Source organism: Corapipo altera, unplaced genomic scaffold (genome assembly GCF_003945725.1).
Source record: "Corapipo altera isolate COAL_440 unplaced genomic scaffold, ASM394572v1 200, whole genome shotgun sequence".
NCBI lineage: Eukaryota > Metazoa > Chordata > Aves > Passeriformes > Pipridae > Corapipo > Corapipo altera.
The window spans coordinates 131,807-157,707 of NW_020884992.1; the positions used below are offsets into that span (position 1 = coordinate 131,807).

The 25,901-nt window shown below is 49.8% G+C and overlaps 1 protein-coding gene across 3 annotated transcripts; it reads left to right on the plus strand.

The window, feature by feature from the left end:
• The first annotated feature begins 724 nt into the window (after positions 1–724).
• ACLY (ATP citrate lyase) lies at positions 725–25,599 on the plus strand. 3 transcript variants are annotated; one of them, XM_027666416.1, is made up of 28 exons: positions 725–800; positions 6,737–6,907; positions 8,262–8,384; positions 9,756–9,818; positions 10,112–10,302; positions 11,205–11,284; positions 11,737–11,864; positions 13,167–13,285; positions 13,747–13,883; positions 14,275–14,336; positions 14,510–14,627; positions 14,787–14,941; positions 15,303–15,393; positions 17,310–17,451; positions 19,257–19,425; positions 19,862–19,966; positions 20,201–20,397; positions 20,558–20,639; positions 20,988–21,098; positions 21,413–21,540; positions 21,715–21,808; positions 22,047–22,201; positions 22,567–22,717; positions 23,257–23,400; positions 23,595–23,708; positions 24,225–24,307; positions 24,549–24,625; positions 24,804–25,599. In XM_027666416.1, the coding sequence occupies exons 2-28, from the start codon at positions 6,749–6,751 to the stop codon at positions 24,896–24,898; spliced, it is 3,273 nt and encodes a 1,090-aa protein (XP_027522217.1). In that variant the 5' UTR covers positions 725–800; positions 6,737–6,748; the 3' UTR covers positions 24,899–25,599. The 3 variants fall into 3 exon arrangements, with proteins under 3 accessions (XP_027522217.1, XP_027522215.1, XP_027522216.1); XM_027666414.1 differs by having other exon boundaries at positions 11,734–11,864; positions 24,804–25,103; XM_027666415.1 differs by lacking the exon at positions 725–800 and having other exon boundaries at positions 6,749–6,907; positions 11,734–11,864.
• Positions 25,600–25,901: the final 302 nt, after the last annotated feature.

Consider the following 25,901-nt stretch of genomic DNA (forward strand, 5'->3'; position numbering starts at 1 on the left):
AGCATCGTGTCGGCGAGGCTGTCGCGGGGCTGTGCCCGGTCTGGTGACACCGTCACGGGGGCACAGCAGCCCCGGCCGCCGGGGCAGAGACCGCGCCGGGTGCCCCCCTCAGCGCTGCTGATGAGCGCGTTAGTCACAGGCTGGAAATACCAGGGAAAAAGTGAACGTGGGATGGGTTGTTTCTGGGAAGCAGCAGAGCCGTGACGGCCTCCGTGAGAGGCTGGTGAAGAAATGGCGCAACGAGGAGGCAGGACGGCCTTGCCCCCAGCGTTCCCGGTGCCTCGGGAAGCTCCGTGAGCCTCCCGTTGGCCGCTTCCCCAGGGATTGCGCTCCCAGCAGCGGTGCCGCCCGCGCTGGGACCGGAGAACCGGCTCCGCCACTCCCCCGCGGGCACCGCCCGCTCGCCCAGTTGCAGCACAGCCCGCGGGAGGCTCCTCGGCCCGTCCCGGCGCCGGGGAACGAGCCCCGCTCCCGGTGCCGGTGACGTCATCTGGGCCCCCGGTGACGTTAGCGGCGGGGGGTCACGGCCGCGAGCGCCGCCGGGGGCGGGGCAGAGGGTGGGCGGGACTACAACTCCCACAAGGCCTCGCGGCCGCGCCCCACTGGCGGCGGCCAATGGGCGCGCGGCCGGCGCTCAGGCAACGTGCACGTGGCGGCCGCGGCGGCCAATGGGCGGCGGCGGGTGCCGTGACCCGATGGGCCGAGGGGGCCGCGCTCGGCGAACAAAAGGCGGCGGCGGCGGCGGCGGGAGCGCGGCCGGGCGGGAGCGGAGCGGGGTAACGCAGCCGAGCGGCGCCCGGGTGAGTGCGGGGGGGGTCGGGCCCCTCCGCCGCTGCGGAGGGGGGTCCACTCGCCTCGGCGAGCGGCTGCTGCTCTGCCCGGCACATGGCGGGGCCTCGCGGGGCCGCTCCCTGGGGCGGCAGTGGAAGGGGCTGCGGGTCGGGAGCCGCCGTGGTTCCGGCCGGCCCCGGCCCCACCGGCTCGCTGGAGGGCGGGCGGGCCCCGGGAGCGCCGTGGTCTCGCTCAAGCGGCGGGTGCGCGGCCGCGAGCGGGGTGCGGCCGGAGCGGAGCCCCGCGCTCCCGCCGGCACGGCCGCCCTGACCTTGCCGGGGTGTCCCCGGAGCGGTGCCCGTGACCGGGGCGCGCTGGGGCGCGGGCGATGTGCGGGGGCACAGCGCAGGCATCAGCGAGGGGCTGGGAAGTTGCTCTGGGCTGTGCCCGCGGCAGCTCCGCGCTCCGGCTTTGGGCGTCTGTTCCCTTCCCAGCCAGGTCCAGGAGGGCCTTGGCCGAAGCACCTGCACCCACTGCCAGAAGGAAAATCCCTTCGTGGTCATCCTGGAGGAGCAACCTCGTGTCGGGATCTCGCTGTTCCCGTACGAGCAGGAGGGTGCACAGCGCGTGTCGCTCCCTTCCCGGGACAGGTGGCTGTGTTCCAGCTCTCCTGTTTGCTGCCTGCAAACACCTCCTGTTTGTCTTGCTGCTTTCGAAATTCTCATCCTGCTGTACAGACTCTCCCATCCCTCTGTTGAACTGTTTGTTTTCTGCAGCAACATCTAAAAGCTGAAGGCTGAGGTGCATCCTGAATATCCTGTTTGTAGGTGTCTGTACTTGTTCTTATCCCTAGTTGGGTTTGGAGCTCAGAGCATCAGCTCTGCTGCCCAGTGCTGTGATCTAAACCCTGTTGAGTTTCCTGCATGTGAGGCTCTGCAGCACTCTCCAGGTAGCAGGGCTTTTCCCACTGTTCCAGTGCTGCCTGAAGTGATTCCCAACAGCCACAGTTGGGAATTCTGCCAGGGAACTCACCACTGCCTCCACTGTGCAAGCAACATGGGAAGGATCTAAGGAATGAACATGTTAAGGACCTTCCTAAGGCTGCAGAATAAGATGGCCTTTAATGACAGGGTCCCAAATTCCCCACTTGTGGCACTGGGCACTCACCAGGTGTGTGGAGCCCATCCACTGCTCTCTGTTGGCCACACGTAACCCGGTCCCTGGTCCCTTCCCCTCCCTGGCTGCCTTGTTGCTCCCAGGGGTTCCACATGTTCAGGGAGCCTCCCCCAGAGCTGGGCAAGCAGCACCTACTTGCATCACCCCACACAGCATTTCCCAACTGCAGCTGTGGGACCATGACCCGGTGCTGGCCCTCGCTGTGCTCTGCTGAAACATGGGCACTGCCAGGTGGGAGCTGATGTAACTCTTCGTGCTGCCGTGGGCTGAAAATACTGGCTGAGCTTGAACTGCGTTAATAAGTGACCCGGGATGGAGTGGGAAGGCTGCTTTGCCATATGAGTTTGTTGACATAATTCTTGGGAGAGCGGGCGAGAAATCTTCACTGGGGAGGGAGTCCTTTCCTCCTGGCAGAAGCACTGTTCAGGTGGGATTGGAGCATGGTACTGATCCAGATCTAAGAGAATTCCATACCCGAGCACCATGTTCTGTCTGAACACAGACTGGTGAAGTGGAGCTACACCTCTGCAACCAGAAAGGGTTTGCAGAAAAACCAACCAAATCAGTGTCTTTAATGCCTTTTTCTCCCCTTGCAGAGCAGACTGTTGTTAATGCCACATCGTTGATCTCTTGGGAGTCAGGGAGACTTTACCTGGATTCTGTGTCAGGAATGCCTCCCTGTTTCTCCATTTGTGTTTCCTTTGGATCTGCTGCAAGTTCCCTTCAGCTGGTATTGGGGCAGGTGTATCAGTTGTGTCACAGCAAACACAACATCCAGCTCTAGGATCCTTACCTGCCACTTACCATCCCGCTGTTTTTCTCTGTCAGTACATTTGGGGAACATTTCCCAAATATAAACCTCTTAGCATATTTGACAGGTAATGTTTTGAGGGAATAAGTGCTGCTGAGCTCCAGAAAATGTGCTCTAATCCATGTCTCTTACTTGCTCTGGACTCACCAGTAAAGGCTGGAATCCAGCACTTCTTGAATTGGTGGGTATGGATGATGAGAGGTCTCTGAGGTGTTGCAGGGAAGCTGTTTGTGTTGGAGCATCAATAAATGAACACAAATCTGTGGCACTTCCAGAAAGAACTTATTCTTAAAGCAGTCAAACCACTTGCACTTGTCAAACCAAGACAAAGTGTGTGACATCCATTGGAGAGAGCTCTGCTTCAAAAACAGGAATGGGCCCGGTGACCTGGGCTGGCCCCAGAGCTGACCCTGCTTTGAGCCTGAGGTTGTGCTGGGTATCCTCCTGAGTCCCCTCTAATCTCAACTATTCTGTGATCAGATGATCTGTCACATTTTAACTGAAAACTTCATGGCATATGCTGTGGGAAACGCTTTATAGTGGCAGTAGATCATCCTTTGCTCGGCAGAATTGGCCAGCAATCAGCTGTGCTTCCATCATAGACCCTTCAAGGGAAAGGCAAGGCGACTTGCAACTGGCTCTGAAGGGCTGTGATAATGCAGGTACAGTGTCCAGGGAATCATCACAGGCAGCTGGAGAGGCAGCACAAGTTAGAAACTGAATTCCATCTGCCCCTATCCAAAACCTCGTGCGGTGGAGGTTGCACAGTGGGAGCAGGTCGGAAAAGGCTTTTTGTGCTGCTGGCATGAATCTGCCCTTGTGTGTGGTGGGTGCAAGGTCTGGGACCTGAAGTGGTGAGAAAATTGCAGGTCAGTCTTGGCTAATGAATGATGAACAGAGCAGTGTCTGGGTGTGAAGCAGTGAAAGAGAACGTTGTTACCCCACAGCTTGTGTTTGGGACAGAGAGAGGGACTTTTCTTTCCTCTGTTTCTTCAGAGGTGCAGCCATTGTTCTCTCCAGCACTGGTTGGCCCTGCAGGTGCTAAGCATGACTGAAAACAAGATTATCCCTGGCAGATGAGAGTCTGAACCTGCCCCATTCCTGGGAAACTGCAGAGACTGTGTTGTGATGACTTGAGTCCGTGCCCCTGCTTGGTGTTTGCAGAACAGATGCAGGAAGTTAATGGAGGTGCTCTGATCAGATCTCCCTGGTTGTCAAGGGACCTGCATGAGCACACACAGCCAGGAATTGCTGATGCCCTATGTATTTTTTTCCTGCTGATCTCTTAGCTTAACAGTTCAGCAGACTGAAGCAATTGTTTTGTGCTGTGTGTCCCAACAGAAAGGCGGGGTTGGAGCAGCGGAAAAACGGAGTGAGGGGCGTGATTAAAGACTTGCCAGTGTTTAGGAAATCTGAACCTCGGGCACAACAGCCTCATTCCTGCTGTTCTGTTGCCATGACATGAGGATGTTGTTATTTTTCATCTACTGCTATTGTAATAATCCTCTAATTTCCTTTCTTTGCCCCGGTAGTGTTACTGCAAAAATGAGGTGATGACCAGGAATGGTTCTGAGAGGAGCAGCTCCACAGGGCCGCTCTCCTGGGAGTGCCCCATGCTTTGTGTCCCTCGGGTTTAAGGAATCCCATTTCTGTCACTTTTTCCCACTGATGGTTTTTATAGGACTGTTCTTGATAAGACCTGAGGGGTATCCTGGGTCCAGTTTCTTGCAATTGCAGGTGATTCATTGACATAACTGGCCTCAACTTGAGTGGTTTGATTTGTAAACGTGGACTGAAGTTCTGCAGTGCTGTTCAGGGGCTCTGTGACTACCCTGGAGAAATGGCAAAATACTTGGGGTTTTTTAAAGAAATGTTTTTGCTACTTTCTTTTACCCATTTGCTGGTGCTGCAGTGAAATGTGATGCTGTTTCTCTGGGACTGGGACTGGCCCTGAGCAGATTGTGGAGTTGATGGATTTTGAAGGGGTATGAATCAGGAGTATTCCTGCTTCCTCCCAGGCAGAACAAATGGCTGCAGGCACCATGGGAGCAGGGTTTGCTCTCAGAAATACCTCTGTTTTAAAGCAAAAATCCTAATGGAAAGTTTTCAGCACTCTGGTACAGGGGGAGTGTGCAGCTGTGAGGCAGGGCAGCGGTGTGGGGTCTGTGGGAGCTGAGTGTGTCTGTGTGTGCCTGCAGGACAGGGCTGGGATGTTGGTTTGGTGGTTGGTTTCCTCTGGCTGCTCACAAGAACTCCCCTCTCCTGGGGCCACGCTTTGGCACTGGACTAATGAAACAACAGGGCTGTTTTCAGCAGGCAGTGTTAGGGGCAAGTGTTTCTTGCCCCAGAAACATTGCCCGATGCTGTTTTGAAACAGGATTAAATTGGAAGCTGTGCTGCAACTATTTAGGGGTTTACATCATAGCTCCCTGAGAGCAGCCCTGCTGGTCTTTAGTCTTTTGCCCCTTCAGTAGCTTCGCCTTTGTGATTTTTAACCCTGGAGCTGCATTTGAAAAGATGTCAGTGGCAGATCTGACTGCTGGTCCTTAAGCTTAGTTATCAGCTTTCAGTAACAGCACTTAGTCCAATCTGGTTTGTTCTGGAGGCTCAGGGAATGCAGCCTCCCTCCTACTAATGTTGGGATGGACCAAACCTCCTCCTTCCTGCTCTAGGGAAAAGTTCTTTATTTCTAATGATGGCTAATTATTCCCTGGGTGAGTAACCCAGCTGATTACTAATGATTGTTTCCCAGAGGGCAGCACAAGAAATAACTGGAATTTTTAAACTGTTTGCCTCTGTGGGTCTCTGTTTTGTGAGGACAGGTAGTGAGTCTTACTGAGCCATTCCAGTACTTCACTGTCCAGGTGCTCAGATGGAATCTGAGCTCCTCCTTTCTGCTTTGCAGCTCTCCCAGAATCCATCCCAAGTGTGCTTTTGTTTCCTTCCACATTGGCTGTGCTTGGGGAACAGGAACATGACCCCAGTCACTCAGAATGCAGCAGGAGCCACTGCTCAAGCCTCCCTGTCAGCAGTCTGACCCCTCAGACTACCAAACCCACTGGCTGATCACAGGACTCAGTTCTGATGTGTGACAGATGCAGACAGGGTCACTGGAATGAAATATTCTTTAAAATAAATGTTTATGGCAGCTAAAAAGAAATGCATCTTTGACATCTATGACTTTGTTGCTGCCTATTTGAAAGAAAAGTTACAGCCTTGAGGTCAGAAGTCATTTACTTACATCAGTTTGAAAGACTCAAAAAGAGAATAAAGCCATCCCCCATCCTAATTCCATGGAATTAGGAATTTTTTCTTAAAAGAAACCCAAACAAACAAAAAAACACCCTCAACCTGTCTAACCTTAATCTTCGTTGTCTTGAGCATCTTATTCTGTCGGGTGTGGAGCTTCTTCCAAGACATCTGGTTCAGAAACAAGAAAAAACAATGATGTAAACATGTTCTGGTTTTGGTAATCCTGGCAGTGTTTTCCTTTCCCTTTAGGAAAGGGATGGAGGTTGCTGATGTACCTGCAGTCAGGCTCACTCTGGGAACGTGGGAGGCTGTAGGGAAGTGGGTGGGAGGGAGGGGTTCCCTCCCTGGAGCAGCACCAGAAGAAGTGTTAGATGTGTTACACAGACCCCCCAGGAGCAAACCTGGGGTGCTGCGAGGTTTGAGAGCAGCTGCCAGAACTGGGCACCCCCTGGATGCTCCAAGCAGAGGGGCTGGGAAAGGCTCCTGGGATTCTGCCTTTCCCTGCAGGCAAGGCTGGACCAAAACAGTGTTCAGGGCAGGGAAATGGGGTAGAAGTTTTAAGCAACATGAATAGTTCTTGCTTGTCAGGTGAGTTTTTTGATGTTATGTTTAATGGGGAGACAGAGCCCAGCTCTGGGTTTGTGTTGAGCTGGGTGATCCCCAGCCACAACAGGGATGGATTTTTGATGTTTTTCCTGATGGATTTTTGTGTTTTTCCCCATCCAGACTTAGGTAGCCATGTCAGCCAAAGCCATCTCCGAGCAGACGGGGAAGGAGTTCTTGTACAAGTACATCTGCACGTCCTCTGCCATCCAGAACCGCTTCAAGTATGCCCGGGTCACCCCGGCCACGGACTGGGCACGGCTCACCCAGGACCACCCCTGGCTCCTGAGCGAGGTAAGGACAGCAGGACCTGCCTTCCTGGAGTGCCTGAGCCCTGCTCCAGATCCTTCCCGAAGGACCAGTCACTTCTGCTGCTCTGCCACGGTCACTCCCAACCCTGGTGAAGAAACAAACCTTGCTTCAAGGCTCAGTATCACCTCGTGGGGGGCTGATTATGCAATTCCTTGAAGGACTGAAACACAGGAGCAGAGAGAGCTGCGAACAAGCCACTCATAACTGCACAGGAGGTAGAGGAGGCTGATTCAGGCAGAGATGTCAGTCCCTGTTCTCAAAGCCTTGCTGTCTGAAATTAGGGAGTGCTCTCTCCATGGCTGGCTTTATCCAGTGTCCAGTTAGGACACTGCTCAGTTTTGCTGTATCCAGGCAAAATGTCAAGGAAAACTTTTTTTTTTCCCTTCTTTTTCAGTGCAAGGTCTTTTATATCTCTGTGTGTCATAGCCACGCACTTTCTGTAGAGTAAATATATCCAGAGCTCTTTTTATTAGCTGTCCAAACTGGCTTCTTCCCAGTGGTTAATTATATTAAGTCGTTGGCTGGAGAACATGAATGTCTCACAGTCCTTGACTGACTGACTGATGGAAGCTCTGCACTAATTAAATGTTCTATGCTCAAGTGCCTGAGTGAACTGCAGGAAGAGATCAGCACTGCTTCTAAAAGCCTTGCAGGAAGCCAGAAGGGAGCAAGGATGCTCTGGAGTCTTAAGGCAGGTTCTGTAAGGCTAGAAAGGGCTGCAGGGTCCAGCAGCAAGACCATGCTCAGTGTCCTGTACCTCAACACAGTGTGTTCTGACTCTACTCCTGCTGCTGAAGTTCCAGGACACATCAGCAGTACAGGAGAATGGCACCCAGTTCTGCTTTGTTTTTAATCAGGTATTTGCAAGCTAGAGATAAGTGTGTAACCCAGGAGCAGCCTTCCATGGGTATCTTACAGAAAACTACTGTCAGTTGACTAAAATATGCATGACCCCTGGCCCTGGCCAGTCTCATAAGCAATGTGTAGTGACAGCAGGAGTTGTTGGTTTGGGGTTTTTTTTGTGAGCAACTGACTGTGCCTGCCATGACACTCACATTTTTTTTCATCAAAAAAACCCAGAACAAACTGTCACCTCAGTCTCTGATGTCTGCTCACGGCTGAGTAGAAACAAAGCAGCTTTTCTTGAAGTATAATGTAAAAAAACCTTGCAAGCATGTTGTATGAGGAGCTGGATTTGCCAAGATTAAAGACATTCTGCAGAGATCTGTGCTGTACAGAGCTGATTTAGGTTTTTACTTTACTATCTGCAGAGAACTGCTTGACCAAAGTCAGTTTCTAATGCTTCTTCCTTTGAATCTCTTGCCCAACCTTGTAGCGTTTAGTGGTGAAGCCGGATCAGCTCATCAAGAGACGTGGGAAGCTTGGACTGGTTGGGATTAACCTCACTCTGGATCAGGTGAAGGCTTGGCTCAAGCAGCGCCTGGGCCAGGAAACCACGGTGAGTGTCACCTCAGCAGCAAGGACAAGGCTGCTTTTTCCTGTCTCTCCTGGCCCTGCTGGCGTGTGGGTGTTTCTCTTGCTTCTGGAGGTTTCAAACACGTGTGATGGTGGCTGAAAAAGCAAGCGAGAAACTGTCCCACGTGTGAACTTGCTGCTGGTAAATGAGCCCTGAGAACTGACACACCGTGACAGGGTGCAGAGCCCGGTGCTCCCTGTGACTCTGCTGTCTGTGCAGGGCCGGTGGGAACTCAGCAGGAATTAGCACCACTTTGAAATTCCCTTCCCCAGGGAGTGAGCTGCTGGTAGCTGGATGCTGTGTCGAGCTGGCTCTGCTGCTTCCCCGTAACACCCAAGACAGTGTAAAGGCTGTCATAAAAGCATCACCTACTGCAGCCAGCTCGTGTGTTTTGGCTGATGACTGAGTGTTACTTCAGGTCCTTGTTTTAACTCAGTGCTGCCCTAATATATTTATTTTCCTGGGAATGGCACTGCAATGCTAATGATAACGAAGTGCCTGCCATCCCTGCTGCCGTGTGTCGGGAGCTGATGGAGTTCTGCTGCCTTAAGGAATTGATGCCTTTGGCCCTGCTGGGATTGATTTGCTGCTGGCTCCAGCTCTGAGCCGGTGCAGCTGCCTGGAGAATTGGGAAACAGCAGGAACTGGATCTTGTGTGCTGCCCATCAGGAAAACGATGGGTGTGGAAATCACTCCTTTAGCACAATACAACAACCACATCTAAAGCAAGGATTGGGCCACGGGCTTGGGACCACTGGTGTCCTCAGGAGCAGGGAGTATCCCCCACGTGTGGGAGCATCCCTTGAGCCAGGCTAGGGTTTGAATAGCAGGAAAGTGCCTACACAGGGCAATTCCTGGACCTTACTCTAGTTGTGTGCCCCTGTAGGAAGAGGTTAAAGGGTTGTCTTGCTTTTCCATGCTCCCTGACACCACTTCAGGGCGAGGACTGCTCTGAGGCCTCTGCTCCTGCCATTCAGGAATTCCCTCACTTCTGATTTTTTCCAATGCTCCCAGAGCAGCTCAAGTACTCACCCTGTGCTGAGCAGGGCTCTGTGATGGTGCTGTCCCTGGAACAGGAGATGAGAGCAGCTGTCCCAGTGTAATTGTGATACCCCTCTGTCCTGTCAGGAATGGGGAAAGTGACTGACTCCTGTAACCAGATATCCTTGGTGACAGTGCTGGATGTTGTGCTGGAGAGGGAGGAGTGGTTCTCCAGGAGGCCTGGTGGAGAGGTGCTTGGATAAGAGCAATCTTGGAGCAGTGCTGATTAATTCTCAAAGCTTGCCTTGCGCTGTCACAAATGTGGAGACTGGACAAGTGGTTATGGGTGTTTGTCTTGTTTTCTGCCCCCAGATTGCTAATGCGAGGGGAATCCTAAAGAATTTTCTGATCGAACCCTTCGTCCCTCACAAACAGGTTAGTACCCCAAATAAAGCGTTAAAAAGGGCTTTTAAATCTCTTTGGACTTGCACCCTTAGCTGGATTGGTACAGTGGAGAAGGCAGAAGTTTGGGGGTGTGCTATTGAGCTCACAGGGTTAGTGCACAGCCTGCATGACCCCAGGCAGTGTTGGGACCACTCCAGCACTGCTGCTCCTGGGGAAGCTCGACGGTGGCCCTGGGTGCCCCATCCCTGGCATTGGCACAAGATCCTCTTCAGGGTCTTCTCTGGGTGTCAGTGGCTAATTTTTGTGCCTGCTCTGTGGCGCAGGAGGAAGAGTTCTATGTGTGCATATACGCTGCCCGTGAGGGAGACTATGTGCTCTTCCACCACGAAGGGGGTGTGGATGTGGGAGATGTGGATGCCAAAGCTCAGAAGCTGCTCGTGGCAGTGGATGAGAAGCTCAGTGAATCAGATGTGAAGAAGCACCTCCTGCAGCACGCACCAGCAGACAAGAAGGAGTAAGTACAGCTACCAGTTCTGGGCAGGACCAGCCATGCAGCAGCTGCTCTCCTTTATCTCAGTGTCACATCCCTCAGTTCTGCTCACCTCGAACTTCACGCTTCTGCCCTTCTTGCTGCTCTCCAGAATATGCCATGTATCCTGAATCCAAGTTCTCTGACCTTATCTGAGCCGCCTGTGAAACTCAAAATAAGGTTTAGTGCTGAGCCTTCACTTGGCAGCAGCACTTCTCAGCCTGCTCAGGTCTCGACCTCTGAGACTCGAGACATGTACTGAATTCTGATCCTTTGTGCCAGCTTAGAAGTTTCTTTTGTTTAGTGGAAATAGTGATAAGATGTAGATCTGACTGCTAAGTCAGAACTGCCCTGTCCCTTCCTCTGGCCCAGTCTCCAAAGTTATTCCTGCAGCGTCTCTGTAGATCTCAAGGCTTCTGCATCTCCCTCAATTAGCTGCCCATACGTCATTATCTTAATGTGATTTTTCCAAACACAACGTAATCCCTGCTGGCATCGTGCAGCGCTGAAGGAGCCTGTCACTCCATCAGTTCACTGCAGCCTCCTCCCCATCACAGATGAGGAAGCTCAGATCTGACAAAGATGGGTGTCAGCAAGAAGACAACCAAGTGCGTCTGTCTCCTGGGGAGATAAATCAGACTGCACAGCTCTGACAGTTGTGAGCAACTGTGTCCTCCCAGAGTTTGGTGGAGGGTAATTAGGATGAGTCATCAAGGTCTTCCTTCCCTTGAGTCATCACCCAGGCTCCTTCCAGAGAAGATGAATGAGAATGAAAGAAATTGATGCTGAGTAAATTTGCCACAAATACCAATGAACAGAGCAGGCTGTGCTTAGGTTTGGCTACTTTCATTAACTTGTGTCACCTTTTTTTTTTTTTTTTTTTACAGCATCTTGGCCAGCTTCATCTGTGGCCTGTTCAACCTTTATGAAGATCTGTATTTCACATACCTCGAGATCAATCCATTAGGTAATGGATATTTTTGGGAACAGAACTTCCTGTTCTGAACTACTGGAATGTGTTCTTGATCCTTCTCTGGGTTCTGTAGTTCACAACAGCACGAGGTGCCATGTGCAGAAGCACAGAGGTGGCTGTGATGTGTCTTGGAGCTGCTTGTTGAGTGACTTAAAATGAGCGAATGAAAAATTCCATTGAAAGGGATCTTAAGGCAGAACTGAAGAATGTAAAAGTTGCTCTGTTAGAACAAAACATCCCCTGAGGCAGAGCCTGGGCCATGGCCACAGTCACTGGTTAATTCCTCAGGGAACTTGCTGGGGCTGGTAAATGCCACCCAGTGCTGGGGGGAGCAGCAGTGACCCAGCTTTAGCAATGATCTCTGTGGTATCAGATGTTGAAGTAAACCTGTTACCTGTCCTTGTACAAACCACCAGAGTTAATTGTGATGTTTTTCACTGCAGTAGTGACTAAAGATGGTGTTTACATCCTTGATCTGGCTGCGAAGATTGACGCGACGGCTGACTACATCTGCAAAGTGAAGTGGGGGGATGTGGAGTTCCCCCCTCCCTTTGGCAGGGAAGCTTATCCCGAGGCAAGTGACAGCCCTTCCCTGTGGCCTGCAATTCCTCAATGCTTATATGCCCAGCTTCTAGTGGTTTTGCTGTGTTTGCAGTGCTGCCCATGCTAACCTGTGTACAGGTAGCTGTAGTCCTGGGACTGCTCATAATCACGTTCTGAACTGCAAGCACTTCCCAGCTCTCCTTGGATGTTCTTTCAGTTCTTTAATTCAGAACTGACTTCTTTAAATGGAGACTGATATTTAACTTCCCTCAGCTGTGTGCCAGAGCTCTGTACCTGTACAGAGTTTGCTTCTGTAGTTCCCACCTGTGTTGCTCCCCTCAGCATCACTTTTTTGTGAAGCAGTGGTTACTGGCAGCCTCGTGGGAGCTGTTGTTCCCTCAGTGTGTCAGTGGCAGTTCTGAGAGCAGAGCAGCAGCTGTGTGCAAATGCTGCATCCCAAGTGTGAATTCAGAGAAAATAATTACCATCTCTCAGGCTTTCAAGTCAGAAGATGTTAATGCACCTGTTTTCCCAAGAAGTGAGGACAAGATGAGACCTGCAGGCAGCCCTTTGTAAAGCCAGCAGCATCTGCTTCCTCTCCGAATTCCCTGGGTCTGTGCTGCTGGATGCACAAGCACTGCTCCAGAGAGCTCCCAGCAGCTTCAGAAGCTATTAGAAATAGAGCTTTCTCCTTAGTTATTCTGTTACTTATTTCAGGTGACTGTTCTGCTCTCTCCAAAAGGATTTCTGTCCTGATTTTTTCATTTCAATAATTATAATTATGCTTCAGTTGGAAGGTTTTTGTACCATGGCCAGGAAATCCATTTAGCTGTTCCTCTCCATGTAGCTTGCTGGATGCCAACACTCAACTCAATTTGCTCTTAAAAGGATTAGTTCAGGTTTTGTCTCTGAATCATCCCTCTGCGAGTGCCTGGGAAGGTTGTTATGGCACAGTCTTTACTGGGAATGTTAATGAACTCCAATGAAGTGCTGCTCAGCAGCCTGGCACGCTGGGCTGCAGGAGCCCCATGGTGAGCCAAATGGCAGCTCTCAGTGATTACATTCCTGGCTGCAGCACAGCCAGAGTGTTCACCATGGATGTGATGATTTTTAGATTTTGTCTGGCCTCAGTCTCAGACAAGGTCAGAACAGACTCTTCAGTTCTGTTCAGATTTTGTGACTGGATGGAGAGATGGCACTGGGCCTCTGTCCCTTACAAACACGGTGTCTGTAGCTCTGCTGTCCCTCAGCTGTAGCTGACACCCAGCACTGACCCTCGGGATGGAAAAGGCAGATGCAGGAGGAAGCTGAGGTTGTGCTGCTCTCCCTGCAGGAAGCCTACATTGCTGACCTGGATGCCAAGAGTGGGGCCAGCCTGAAGCTTACGATCCTGAACCCCAAAGGCAGGATCTGGACCATGGTGGCTGGTGGTGGTGCCTCAGTGGTGTACAGGTAACAGGAACAAGGTTTCCAGAGAAGGGGGTGAATTTACAGTGCTGGAAGAACATAATTCTGCAGCCTGTGGCAAGCAGACTGTTCTAAAGCTGTTTTTCTCATACTGACATTCGGGATCCCTTTAGAATGAAGGTGCTGTGCAGATTTCTCACCAATGGAACATAGTGTTCCCCAGGGAATTTAATTCTGGGAGGTTGAGATAGTTTCTTTTTGACTTGGAAAGAATCGAGCTGACTGGAGGGTGTTGGGGTCAGTATTGTTGCTGTAGTGGTCACTGAGTTCCCATCATATCTAGGGAGTATGACAAGACTAAGACTGGCACCAAGGGAAGAGCAGCTTTGTTTTCAGCAGGCAGCACAGTCCCTCTGTTCTGAGTGCCACTTTCCCAGGGCTTTGGAATACTTTAAGACCTTTATAGTGATTCAAATTATAACTAACCTCTTAAATAACTCTTATAGTGACACCATTTGTGACCTGGGGGGTGTGAATGAACTGGCAAACTATGGGGAATACTCGGGAGCCCCCAGTGAGCAGCAGACCTACGACTACGCCAAGACCATCCTCTCCCTCATGACCCGAGAGAAGCACCCAGAAGGTGAGGGAGATGCTGCAATTCCAAAGCTATGAAGCTGCAGGAAGTTCATATGAAGTTCAGGAAAAACCTGAGCAAATGGGGGCTGTTACTCTGCTTAGCCCTCCCTGGCAGAGCTCTCAATGTACTGCTGCCTTCAGAGGGAAGCAGGAATGGATTTTTGTCAGCTCTTCCTTCAGAGGCAGGACTTGTGGTTTTCTGTGGAGCCTGAAAGATTCTTATCAAACGTTCTTGCTTGTTACAAAGCTCTTATCTTCCAGGCTCTATTAAACACAACTATGAACGACTAGCTAGTCTGCACTGCAGCTTTGTTTCACTTTGTCCTAAATTGCTTCATGATCTTGGAGTATGCTGCTCTTAAAACAGTTCTATTTACACGTTTTTCTTCCCTCAGGGAAGATCCTGATCATTGGAGGCAGCATTGCAAACTTCACCAATGTAGCAGCCACCTTTAAAGTAAGTGACCAGTCAGAAGCACCAGCAAACACCCAGTTGTCAGCCCCAGGCCTTTCTTCCCAGTTCCCTGTTGGGCTGAGGCTGATAGTCCAACTCTTCCAGGACTTCCTGAGATGATGGGACAGGGTAAAGGTCAGGCTGCCCAGGTCACCTGTCCTGTGTATTTCTTCTAGGGAATTGTGAGAGCGATTAAGGATTACCAGGGCCCTCTGAAGGAGCATGAGGTGAAGATCTTTGTACGAAGAGGAGGCCCGAACTACCAGGAAGGGTTACGTGTCATGGGAGAAGTTGGTAAGGACCAAGCTTTTCCTTAAGTTTTGTTCTTGCATCTTATTTCTTCCACCTGCTTTCTGCTGAGCCTTCTCAAGGTTAAATATTTCTCTTTGGCAGAAGCTCACCTTGTTCCTTTTCCCCCCCACCAAGGCTGACTACTGCTGTATGTCTCCACAGGGAAGACCACTGGGATCCCCATCCATGTCTTTGGCACAGAGACTCACATGACTGCGATCGTGGGCATGGCCCTGGGCCACCGCCCGATCCCCAACCAGCCGCCCACCGCTGCCCACACCGCCAACTTCCTCCTCAACGCCAGCGGCAGCCCCTCGGTGAGTTCCCCCTGTGCCGTGAAAGGGGACAGCCTGGAAATGGGTCTTAGCCACCATTGTATTTGTAGGAAGCTTTAGAAAAGCAAACGTGGCTCTGCCCGCACGGTTTGAGGAAGGGCCACCCCAATGCCCACCTCGCTCGTGGCAGAAAATGTGACCTCTCAAATCCAAAATGTGACTCTTGTACCTACTGGGTCATTAAGGAGTTTTCCCTTGCCTGACTGAAACAGCCTTATCTTAAAATCAATTTTCTTTGGTTTTCTTTGTAGCAGACCAGCATGGCCAAAGTGGCTGTTTCCTCCTCTGTGCTCCAGGTGTTCCTGGTGCTGTCCCTCACTGACGTGGTTTCTGAATCTTTCAGACTCCTGCACCGAGCAGAACCGCCTCCTTCTCCGAGTCCAAAACAGATGGTATTGCTCCAGCCAAGAAGGCAAAACCAACAGCACCTCTTGGTAAGTCCAGCCCTGGCAGTGCTCTGCTGCTCCCAAAGGCAGGATGGGCACAAGACAAATGCTTTTTTTTTTTTTTTTGTCTGGACATAAAGGGAAGCAATTTCGTGGTACCTGCTTATCTTTGTCTTGAGTGTAGTTAGGTGGTTTTAGCTGTCACTTGTTTTTTAACAAAAGCAAAACCCAAAAGCCCTGAGTGCTGTGGGGAGGAGGGCAGCTCAGCACCTGCCCGTGTGCCCAGCCCTTGGGCTGGCAGCAGCCAGCTCCGTCACACTGTTGCCTGAGTGATTCTCTCTTTAACAGATTCAGTCCCAGCCTCGACACCTGGCTCAGGTAGGACCCGTGTGACCAGCTGAATGTGCCTGGCCTTGCTGGCAGCTGACTTTTAGTTCTTAGTTTTGTGGCTGTCTTTTCTCTCCAAAAGTTTGCCGTGTTGTCTGGTCTTCCCGCCTGCCCAGCATATTTAGCTGTCACCATGTGACCTTCTCATCTGGTTTTTCAAGTGTAGATCACATATGCCTTTGCACAAACACTTCATTTCCGGGGGAGAGAGAGAGACTGGTCTCAAACTTCAGTTTTTCTTCCCTCCCCACAACCATTACAGAGAAGAACAGCCCCAGACACATTGTGAAAAGCTCTGTTACCTTGATTTCCAAAAGGAGGAGTCACTAACTGTGCCCAGTAACTGGCATCTTGTTTCAAAGGGAAGCAAAGTAGTGCAGGGGCCCTGCTTATCAGGCTTGGAAAGTAACTTTGAGATTCTCTTGAGCTCTGTGCTGGGTGAGAATAACCTGCTGAATCAGGGGCAAAGTAGAGCTTCAAGTTACCTCCCTTGTCATGAAGAGGGACAGTAGAAGGGGAATTCTCAGATTACTGCTTGTGTGATCTCAGACAAACAGCATCACCTCTCTGGGCCTGCATTTTACTATTCCTGGGAACACTCATGCTGCCTCCTTACAGGCACCTACAAGATAAACAGAATTTTCATGGTAAGCAAATCTCTAATAACAAGTCAAGTTGCAGTTGAATCTGAACTGTGAGTGTGTAGGTCTGGAGAGCAGGGATTGATTCCTTGTGGAAACCAGTGTCCTGTTTAATCCCTAAGACTGTTTACCTTTGATTCAAAGCCAGAAGGAACTCAGCAATAGCTTGAGTTGGCATCAGCAGGTGGACCAGCTCTGAGTTTTTACAAGTTTTAAAATGAATTCTGCTTGGAGTCAAAGGGAGGGACCCAACATTGTGCTGTGACAAGTGGTGTAAATAGACTTTAGGCAACAGTCCATCCTCACTGGCTGAACTGTTGCCTTTCCTGTGACTCTGTCCACTGAAGCCAAGTTTTGTGCTATATGTAAGTTCTTGGAGCCGTCAAGTTTGTATTGGATTCTGGTCATTAAAAAAAAAAATACTGAAAAGAAAAGCTGAGTGCGTTGAGCTCCTTTACTTTTTGTTCCCTCCATTTCCTGCTTTTCTTTTTATTTCCTATTGTTCTTTTATGGTGCCCTGACAAACCTCCTGTGGGCCACATGCAAATAAATAAATAAAATTCAAAGTTCTCTTCAGCTTTGCAGAAGAAAACTGGGAGGAAGATGAATGGCCCATGAGAGGAAGAGGCAGTTTTCACTTCTCTCCTCTCCTATGCCAGCTCCACCCTGCAATTCACTTGCCTATTTAGTGAACCCCAAAACCTGGCTGTTGTGTTCAGAATCCAGGGAAGGGGTTGCTGTGCTTCGTTTACAGTTTCTTCCTTAATTTGGACAGTGTGGCTACTCCATCCTGCAGTTCACGTCTCGGTTCAGTTTGGAGGGAGGGGAATGTGCTCACTCAGGAGCCTTTCAGCAGCCATTTGGCAAAGCTGCAGTTCGGGTCTTGCTCGGATGTACAGTTTGAACATGGTTTGTTTCTTTGCCCTCTCTGAGCAGGTAAAGCCACGACGCTGTTCAGCCGCCACACCAAAGCGATCGTGTGGGGGATGCAGACCCGGGCTGTCCAAGGAATGCTGGACTTTGATTATGTTTGCTCTCGGGATGAGCCATCAGTGGCTGCCATGGTTTATCCGTTCACGTAAGTAGCCTGTGACTGCATCACTTTTGACTGCTTCCCTCCAACTCTTCTGTGAGCTTCCTTCTCTCCCAGTCTCTGTGGTTCTTTAGTGGAGCTCTGCCCTGGACTCCATCGCTGCTGAAACACCTTCTCCTCCACTCCCTTCCACCCCCAGCTTGGCTTTGCAGGCTGCTCAGTTTCCCTCAACCACTGATTTTGGGCTGTGCTGTTGAAACAGCTGAATGTTCACCACAGAACTGAAGTTTCACTTCATGTGCCTGTCAAAAGGCGTCCAAGTTGTGTTCTTCACTCAGTGAGTAAGGCAGGTGTGACTACCTGGGCTTTCTGTACAGCCCCAGGCTCAGCAGAGGCAGGCAGGCTGTGTAAGGCTCCTTCCCCACATCTGTTCTTTGACATGTGCTTGTCTGAGACACCTTGACTTGGGCCTGCAGCAGCAGGAATTTCCCCTCCAAATATTAGCCAGAATCGTAGTAGCTCTGCTAAAGCAGTCTGGCTGGCATGTAGCCAAACAAAATTTTAAAAAAAAACTAAAATCTTGTTCATGCTCTTTCCAATAGCAGCAGTGGTTCCTTAGCAGGCAGGAAAGCCCATGGATCCTTCAGTGGGATAGAGAGTTCCCTTGTGGTGTTCACCCTGTTGTACTCATCCCTATGGGGATGTGAGGGACTGTTGAGTGTTTCAAATCAGCCTCAGGAGGAAACTTCCAGAGCATGGTTGTGTGTGAGCTGTTTCATTGTACCCCCCGAGTGTGGGGGGTCTCGCTGTGGAACAAGACAGGTAGGGAGAAGGGAAGCAGTGGCTGTCACTTCCAGTACAGTGAGGTGGGAGCACAGAGCCAGGCAGGAGCCTTGGTTCATTCCTGTGGTATTTACAGACATCCTGGAGAGCTGATGTCTAATCAACCTCTATCCTGCAGAGAATTTCTCCTCTTGACAATTAAGACCTTGCACTGTTACTCTGCAACTCTGATGGTAATTGCAGCTCTGTAATAACTTCTCAGCAAGTGCAAACCTCGGGGTGCTGAGTGCAGGCACAGCCATGGGTGAGTGGCAGCCCCTGGCAGAGCTGCAGTTGATTACGGAAGAAAAAGCAATAGGGATTAAATTTTAAGGCTACCTGTAATTATATGATTCTGCTTGACCTTTTGGTGGAAGCCAGGCTGGCAAAACCTGGAATGTTCTGTCATAAATGTACCAGTATGGGAACACAGCCAGTATCTCTACACTCTTAAATGACTGCACAGTCAGAGTTACTGCAGTCCTGGTTGGAGCATCTGCTGTGTACAAAATACCTACAGTGAAACCTTCCCAGGTGCTTCCCTTCCAGTGCCTGTGGGGTGGGCAGTGGCTCACTGTAGCAGGATTGGGAAACTGGCCCTCCCGTTGCTGTCCTGGCTGTTCCCCACAGATGCTGATTTCCTGTTCCCCCAGCCTGGTGTTTGCTCCAGCCCAGTGACACAGCTTTGCACACCTCTCATTCATTACTCTTTCTGTGCCTCATTCTGTCTTCCAGCTTGGAGTAGAGTTAAGGCTCTGGTAACTTCACTGTGGGAGAGCTTATTCATCTTGCTGGATGCCTCTGTCCCCATTAGCCCGTCTCCTTCCATACGCTGCTCTGTCCTATACTCTGAAGAACCTTCTGCTGTCATATGGTCCCTCCCCACACATGCTCACGTGCTCGTGAATGTCTCAGTCAGTCTCGAGGGCTGAGCACGGGGTTTGTAAACTCCTCTGTCTGCATGCACTGTGTCTCTTTGCCTTTCCAGCAGCCTAAAGGTCAGGGTTTTTCCATCTTCTCCTCCACAGAGGTGACCACAGGCAGAAGTTCTACTGGGGCCACAAAGAAATCCTGATCCCAGTCTACAAGAATATGTCAGATGCCATGAAGAAGCATCCAGAGGTGGATGTTCTCATCAACTTTGCGTCTCTGCGCTCTGCCTATGACAGCACTGTGGAAACCATGAATTATCCCCAGGTGAGCGTGGGGTCCAGAAGAAGCCCAAGAGAAGACCCTTTCAGCAGGGTGCCAGTGTTTCTTAAACTGTGATGGCATTAGTGAATTGTCTTGATCTTCCAGCTTGGCAGATAAACACCCCAATTCTAAGCCCTTACAGACTGTAAGGGAAGGTGCTGGGGTTCCATCACAATCCTGATGCTGGGCTTGCAATTAGTGTAAGAGGAACTCGGTACCTCTTGGTTAGAAGTAACTACTTCAGGCTGATTAAAATACAGTGCTGCTCTGATGTGCAAGGCGGAGAAAATTCCCTGACCAGAGCATTGAGACTGCTGGAAAGATGATGACAGATCTGTGCACTGGGCCTTCCTGGATGAGAGTGCATGGAGTGACCTCCCAGGGGCCTGACAAGGGGCAACTTCTGTGGGTACCAATGGTTTTCTTTCTCTTGCTGCAGATCCGCACCATTGCCATTATTGCCGAGGGCATTCCAGAGGCCCTGACACGCAAACTGATCAAGGCAGCTGATAAAAAAGGAGTCACCATCATTGGGCCTGCAACTGTAAGTACTGATGGCTGCCTTCCCCTGTCTTTCTTAACCATCAGATCAGCTTTCTCCAGTGGATGAAGTGTGTCCTACAATTTGCTTTGTTTTTAGTCACATGAGGTGTGTGTTAGTCTCTCATTTTAAGGTCCTTGCCATCCTCCCTTGTCTGCACAAATGCTGACAAGGCTGCCTTACAGAAACATTCCTCTGTTTCGTGGTGTCTTAAAGGACTTTACATCTTTCTTGCAGGTTGGTGGGATCAAACCCGGTTGCTTTAAAATAGGCAACACAGGAGGCATGCTGGATAACATCCTGGCATCAAAGCTGTACCGCCCTGGCAGCGTGGCCTACGTGTCCCGGTCTGGAGGAATGTCCAATGAGCTCAACAACATCATCTCCCGAACCACCGACGGGGTCTATGAGGGGGTGGCCATCGGAGGAGACAGGTACGAGTCGGCATCTTCAGCAGACTCTGGTTTTCAAGTCAGTCAACAGAATTGGTAATTTGGAGGAAGAAGGGGCAGGTTGGCTGTTGATTTTTTTTTTTTTTCTTTCAGAAAAGTTTGTGAAATCAATTTCTACTGTTTTTCCCTGTATTGCACACAGATATCCTGGCTCAACTTTTATGGATCATGTCTTGCGTTATCAGGATACTCCAGGAGTGAAGATGATTGTAGTACTGGGGGAGGTGAGTGAGACCACTTCACTCCTACCTGAGAAATACCCGTGTGTGATTTTGTTTTGGGAGCATCTGACCTGCTAAATAGCAGCTACTTACACTGTTCTTGAATATTCCAATTTTTATTTCTTGCTGCTTTTATCAAAAAAAATTGCATGCATTCCACAGGCAAGTTTAGTCTTCACTACTTCAAAAAACCCCCAAAATTCAGGAAACTTTGTTCTGAGACTTCAGCTGTTACTTGGTGAAAAAGGAGGGAAAGTCCCAGCAATGCCTCTGTGTATGCAATCCCAGCAATGCCTCTGGGAGCTGGTTTCCACAAAAGTGCAGTTTGGAACCATATCTCTCTCCCTGCAGATCGGAGGCACAGAGGAGTACAAGATCTGCAGGGGCATTAAAGAAGGCCGGATCACCAAGCCAATGGTGTGCTGGTGTATTGGTACCTGTGCCACCATGTTCTCCTCAGAGGTACGTGCAAAAAAGGGGAAAACTACACAGAATAAGGATAAATCCACAACAGGAAGAGAAACCCAATTCTCTCACTGTGCCTAAACCTTCCAGAATTGCCAGTGGCAACTTTAATGTGCAGAAGTTCATAAATACAAATGATAAAAGCTTTTTGTGCTTCTATGGTGTGTCACAGGAGATTTCCAGGGGATTCTGCTTACTTGTGAAGGGAGCCCAAAGTTCCCAGGGAATGTAACAAATTCCAATAGCCACCTGCTTCTGGAGTGGGAATGGGAGCCTGTAGTCCTTACTGTTCTCCCTTCTCCTATTTGTAGGTGCAATTTGGCCATGCAGGAGCTTGTGCCAACCAGGCTTCTGAAACTGCTGTGGCAAAGAACAAGGCCTTGAAGGAAGCTGGGGTGTTTGTTCCCCGGAGTTTCGATGAGCTGGGAGAGCTCATTCAGTAAGTCACACTCACAGAGCACCTTCAGCAGAGACAAAAGCAGTCAAGGCACTGATTCTGGCCTCATGGAGAATATATTCCTGCTTAAGGAAAGCAACTGTTACTCATTGTGGGGTTTTAAGGTCTGGGTTAGGACCACCTCACTTGGATCCCTTAAAAGGATTCTCTCCCTAGGTCTGTGTACCAGGATCTTGTGGCCAGAAAAGTGATCGAACCAGCTGAGGAAGTGCCTCCTCCAACTGTACCAATGGATTACTCCTGGGCAAGGGTGAGCTCTTGGGTTCCTTGGAACCAGACAAGGCATTTGCTGGGTTTCTGAATGCCATGTTGGGGTTACACCTTGTGCTTTATAGTGTTACTTGTGAGCTCCCTGGCTGCGCTGGTTCTGAGCTGTGGAAGCTGCTCTGAGGGCAAGCCTCAGGCGTTGCTGTTTGCCTGCTCTGCCCAGTACTGCCCTTGCTGCCCATGTGGGTGTTTAACATCCCATCTTTACGCTGCAATTCCAGGAGCTGGGACTGATTCGCAAACCAGCTTCCTTCATGACCAGCATCTGTGACGAGCGAGGGCAGGAGCTGATCTATGCTGGGATGCCCATCACCGAGGTCTTCAAAGAGGAGATGGGAATTGGAGGGGTTCTGGGCCTGCTCTGGTTTCAGAGGAGGTGAGGCAGCTCTTGTGAAAGATCACAAATTCTTCGGTTTGGAGTTTTCCTTGTTTATTAGTGGAGTTCTGAGCAAAAAAGTAACTCCAGGATTCCTTTGTGAAGGTAGATTCACTGGAATGCCATCTCTGTAATCCCTCCTTTAGACCATGTTAGCATTTCAGGCTACATACAATATGTTTTAGTCTTAGGATGGAGTTTTCCACAAGTTTTGTGGTGCATTGAGGATACTTCTTTGTTCTAGGCCTGATTCACACTCTCTGACTACTTGTTTATTGTGTCACCTCAGCTGTGGAGAGACTGGAGACTTGACAAGCATTTTCAGTTGTGTTTTATCCCCTCACTGACCCGGTGTCTGTGCCCAGGTTGCCCAGGTACGCCTGCCAGTTCATCGAGATGTGCCTGATGGTGACAGCAGACCATGGGCCAGCCGTGTCTGGGGCTCACAACACCATTGTCTGTGCCAGGGCTGGCAAAGATCTCGTCTCGAGCCTCACTTCAGGCCTTCTCACTATTGTGAGTACCTGAGATCCAGGAGATTTAGCTTTTGTTATTAATTACTTTTCCTGGTTCCATTACTATTAATTTAAGATTTGGACTGGCTGCAGGGCCATGGGCTGGTGATGTCTATTCATTCACACCTTGAATTTCAACTCTAATAGTCCAGTGCTCTCTGTTTCAAATTGTGTCCATTTTTCCAGTAAGCCAGAACTAGTTTGTCTCATCTGAGTCTAAAAGTATTTTGTAGCAGCCAAATTGCTGTCAGTGTTGCCTTTGTTCGGTTGCCTGATTTCTTCCCAGACTGACAAGTAAAAATGTGACTAAAACAGACTTTGGGTTTGCATTTTCCCCCACATCTGTAGCAGAGACATGTTGACTCCATATTGGCACTTGTCTGAGTTAAAAACAGATGTTTTCTCTCATGTGCCCGCCCAACTTTAATGTCATGGGTGTCACAGAGACCAGCAGGGTGGATGGGGGAGATAATCTTGTGTTTGTTTTGTACCTGAACTGTGGAGTCCTTTGCTGCAATTCCCTTTGTGTCCTACACCCAGGGTGACCGTTTTGGGGGAGCACTGGATGCTGCAGCCAAAATGTTCAGCAAAGCCTTTGACAGCGGGATTATCCCCATGGAGTTTGTGAATAAGATGAAGAAGGAAGGGAAGCTGATCATGGGCATTGGACACAGAGTCAAATCGGTAAGAAAACTGTGTTAGGACAAACAGGAGGGATTTTTACTGAAGGTGAGGAAGAGCAAAAACAAAGGAAAGCAAGTTGGCAAGTTTGAGGCAGCTATTGACTGAGTTGTCCCAACCCTACAATAAGTAAACCTGATGTCAGGTACCTGTGTAAGAGGCAACGTCAGTGACTGTAACATGCTCTGAACCTGCAGATAAACAACCCTGACATGAGAGTTCAGATTCTCAAGGACTATGTGAAGCAGCACTTCCCGGCCACTCCACTGCTGGACTACGCACTTGAAGTAGAGAAAATCACAACTTCCAAGGTGAAAGACGCCAGCACTGAACTGCTCTGAGGACTGGTTCTCTTGGGAGGGAAAGTGTCTGAGGTTCACAATGTATTTTAAGTGCAATGCTTCAGAAGTTGTTCCTGGGGGTTGTGTTTCTGTGGTAGAGTTGAGGCCATTTACCACTGCAGTTTGGAAAGGCTTTAAGGCATTTGGATACCAGGAAAATGCTGAACAAGCCAAACCATCATCTCTGTGGCCACTGTCCACACTGGCACTGCTGAATGTAAATCCAAGGCCATTGACATGCGTGTTGGGCCACGGCAGAGAATCTCTGTGGCTTGATCCAACAGGCCCCTTCTTTGAGGCTGGTTTTCCAGCATTCCCATTTCAGAGCCTGTGGCTCTTGCTGAGGCTGCTGAGCTGCCTCTCCATCGCTGGGCTGGTGTGTCCCCAATTACAGACAACTGTGAAGTCACCCTTGGTGTGGAAGGTGCCAGGTGAACACCATTTGCACTGTTAACATCTTCATTGGGGTGTTTTCATTTCCTGCAGAAACCAAACCTTATCCTGAATGTAGATGGCATTATTGGAGCGGCCTTTGTTGATGTACTCAGGAATTGTGGCTCTTTCACACGGTGAGTAGGGAGGGGGCTGTACTTGGGTCAAGGTCCTATAAAGTGATGAGAGCTGCCCTGCCAGCTCCTGGGGGGCAGGATTTCAGGACACTGGGAAGGAAGCATAGCCTAGCCTTGGGGGCAGAAAGCTGTCACATGAATTCTTGTGGCTTCTGGCACTAGAGCAGGTTCTCAGCCTATCTGACATTGATTCCTTAAATAGATCACTACCAGGAGCTATTTAATTTTCTTCCTTTTGCAGAGAAGAAGCAGATGAATATATTGAAATAGGAGCTCTCAATGGCATCTTTGTACTGGGCAGGAGTATGGGATTCATTGGTGAGTTTGCCACGTCCCCACCCCTTCCCATCTCCTGGGGCTGCCCTGCCCCAGGAACACCAGACAAACCTGAACCTTGGGGGGACTTGGTGTACTCCAGAACTCCCAAGTTGTTCCAAGGCAAAGACAAGGAGGAGGAGGGATGGGAATTCTGTAACAGAAATTATTGTCATTTCAGGACACTACCTGGACCAGAAGAGATTGAAGCAGGGTCTGTACCGTCACCCGTGGGATGACATATCCTATGTCCTGCCAGAGCACATGACCATGTGAGAAACTGGTGTTGCCCTGGAATGTCACTGCACGAGGACAGAAGCCTGTCCAGGGTACAGCCACGGTGGGACTGTGTTGCGTAAAGTCCGTTGGGACAGAGGCGTCGAGCTGCCTGGTCAAACTGTGCAAAGCGACTGTTTTATAAGAATAGAAACTTACTCTAATAAAACCAAAACTTGTGCTATTCCCTCTGTTACTTGCTGTATTTAATACTGTCTCTCACCGTTTTAGTTTTTCTACTCTCTCATTTCATTTTGTTTCCAGAAGAGATTAAGGGTTTTTGGGGAGAAAGTTTGGCTCATGGGCACACTCTTATGGAACATTACTCTGCTAATATGAAGGGGAATGTGCCCAGCATTCCCATAAGCCATGACTTAGGCTTTTTTTTTTTTTAACTGTATTCTCATCCTTGGTCTGATTGTACCTGAATATTGGGACCACTGCTGATGTATAACCAATGTTACTCAAGCGCTGGTGTAGTAATTTAAACTGTAAAGTTGTAACATACTGCTGTGAAAACTGTGAAATCCCTGTACTCCAGTGTCTGTATTTATGCAAACAACTTCTTTCCTCTGCTGCTCTGTGCACTGTCACTCATGTTATCTGCAGCTGCAAAAAATATCTCAGTAATAAGTTCAGCGTCCTCCTTGTTCTGTGTATTGTAACCGAACTCAAATAAATACACGCTACTAATTTATTCTTTTCCATTTGTGGCTTCTGAAAGTTGGTCCTAGACACACTGTCTGAGGGGTGTGACAAGCTGGGAACCAGTCACTTTACAAAACACCACGCGTCAAAGCAGTTACTCCTTAGAGTCTGCATTTCAGGTGATTTAAAAGGGGGGAAAAAACAAACTCAAAATGCATGCATGTACCCTTGCATGTTTCAGTGTAGGTCAAAAATATGAAATTTAGCAAAGTAGAAAAGAAACAGAAGGAAAGAGACTAGTTATAATTGACATGGCATTATACAAGAGTTAGGGAACTGCGTTGTGTGAAAAGCA

Excerpts from the sequence above, each read along its gene's own strand:
- ACLY (XM_027666414.1), top strand. The coding sequence starts at position 6,749 with ATGTCAGCCAAAGCCATCTCCGAGCAGACGGGGAAGGAGTTCTTGTAC. Across the intron at positions 14,337-14,509 it reads ATGTAGCAGCCACCTTTAAA|GGAATTGTGAGAGCGATTAA; the intron begins GTAAGTGACCAG and ends TATTTCTTCTAG. Across the intron at positions 20,640-20,987 it reads TGATTGTAGTACTGGGGGAG|ATCGGAGGCACAGAGGAGTA; the intron begins GTGAGTGAGACC and ends CTCTCCCTGCAG.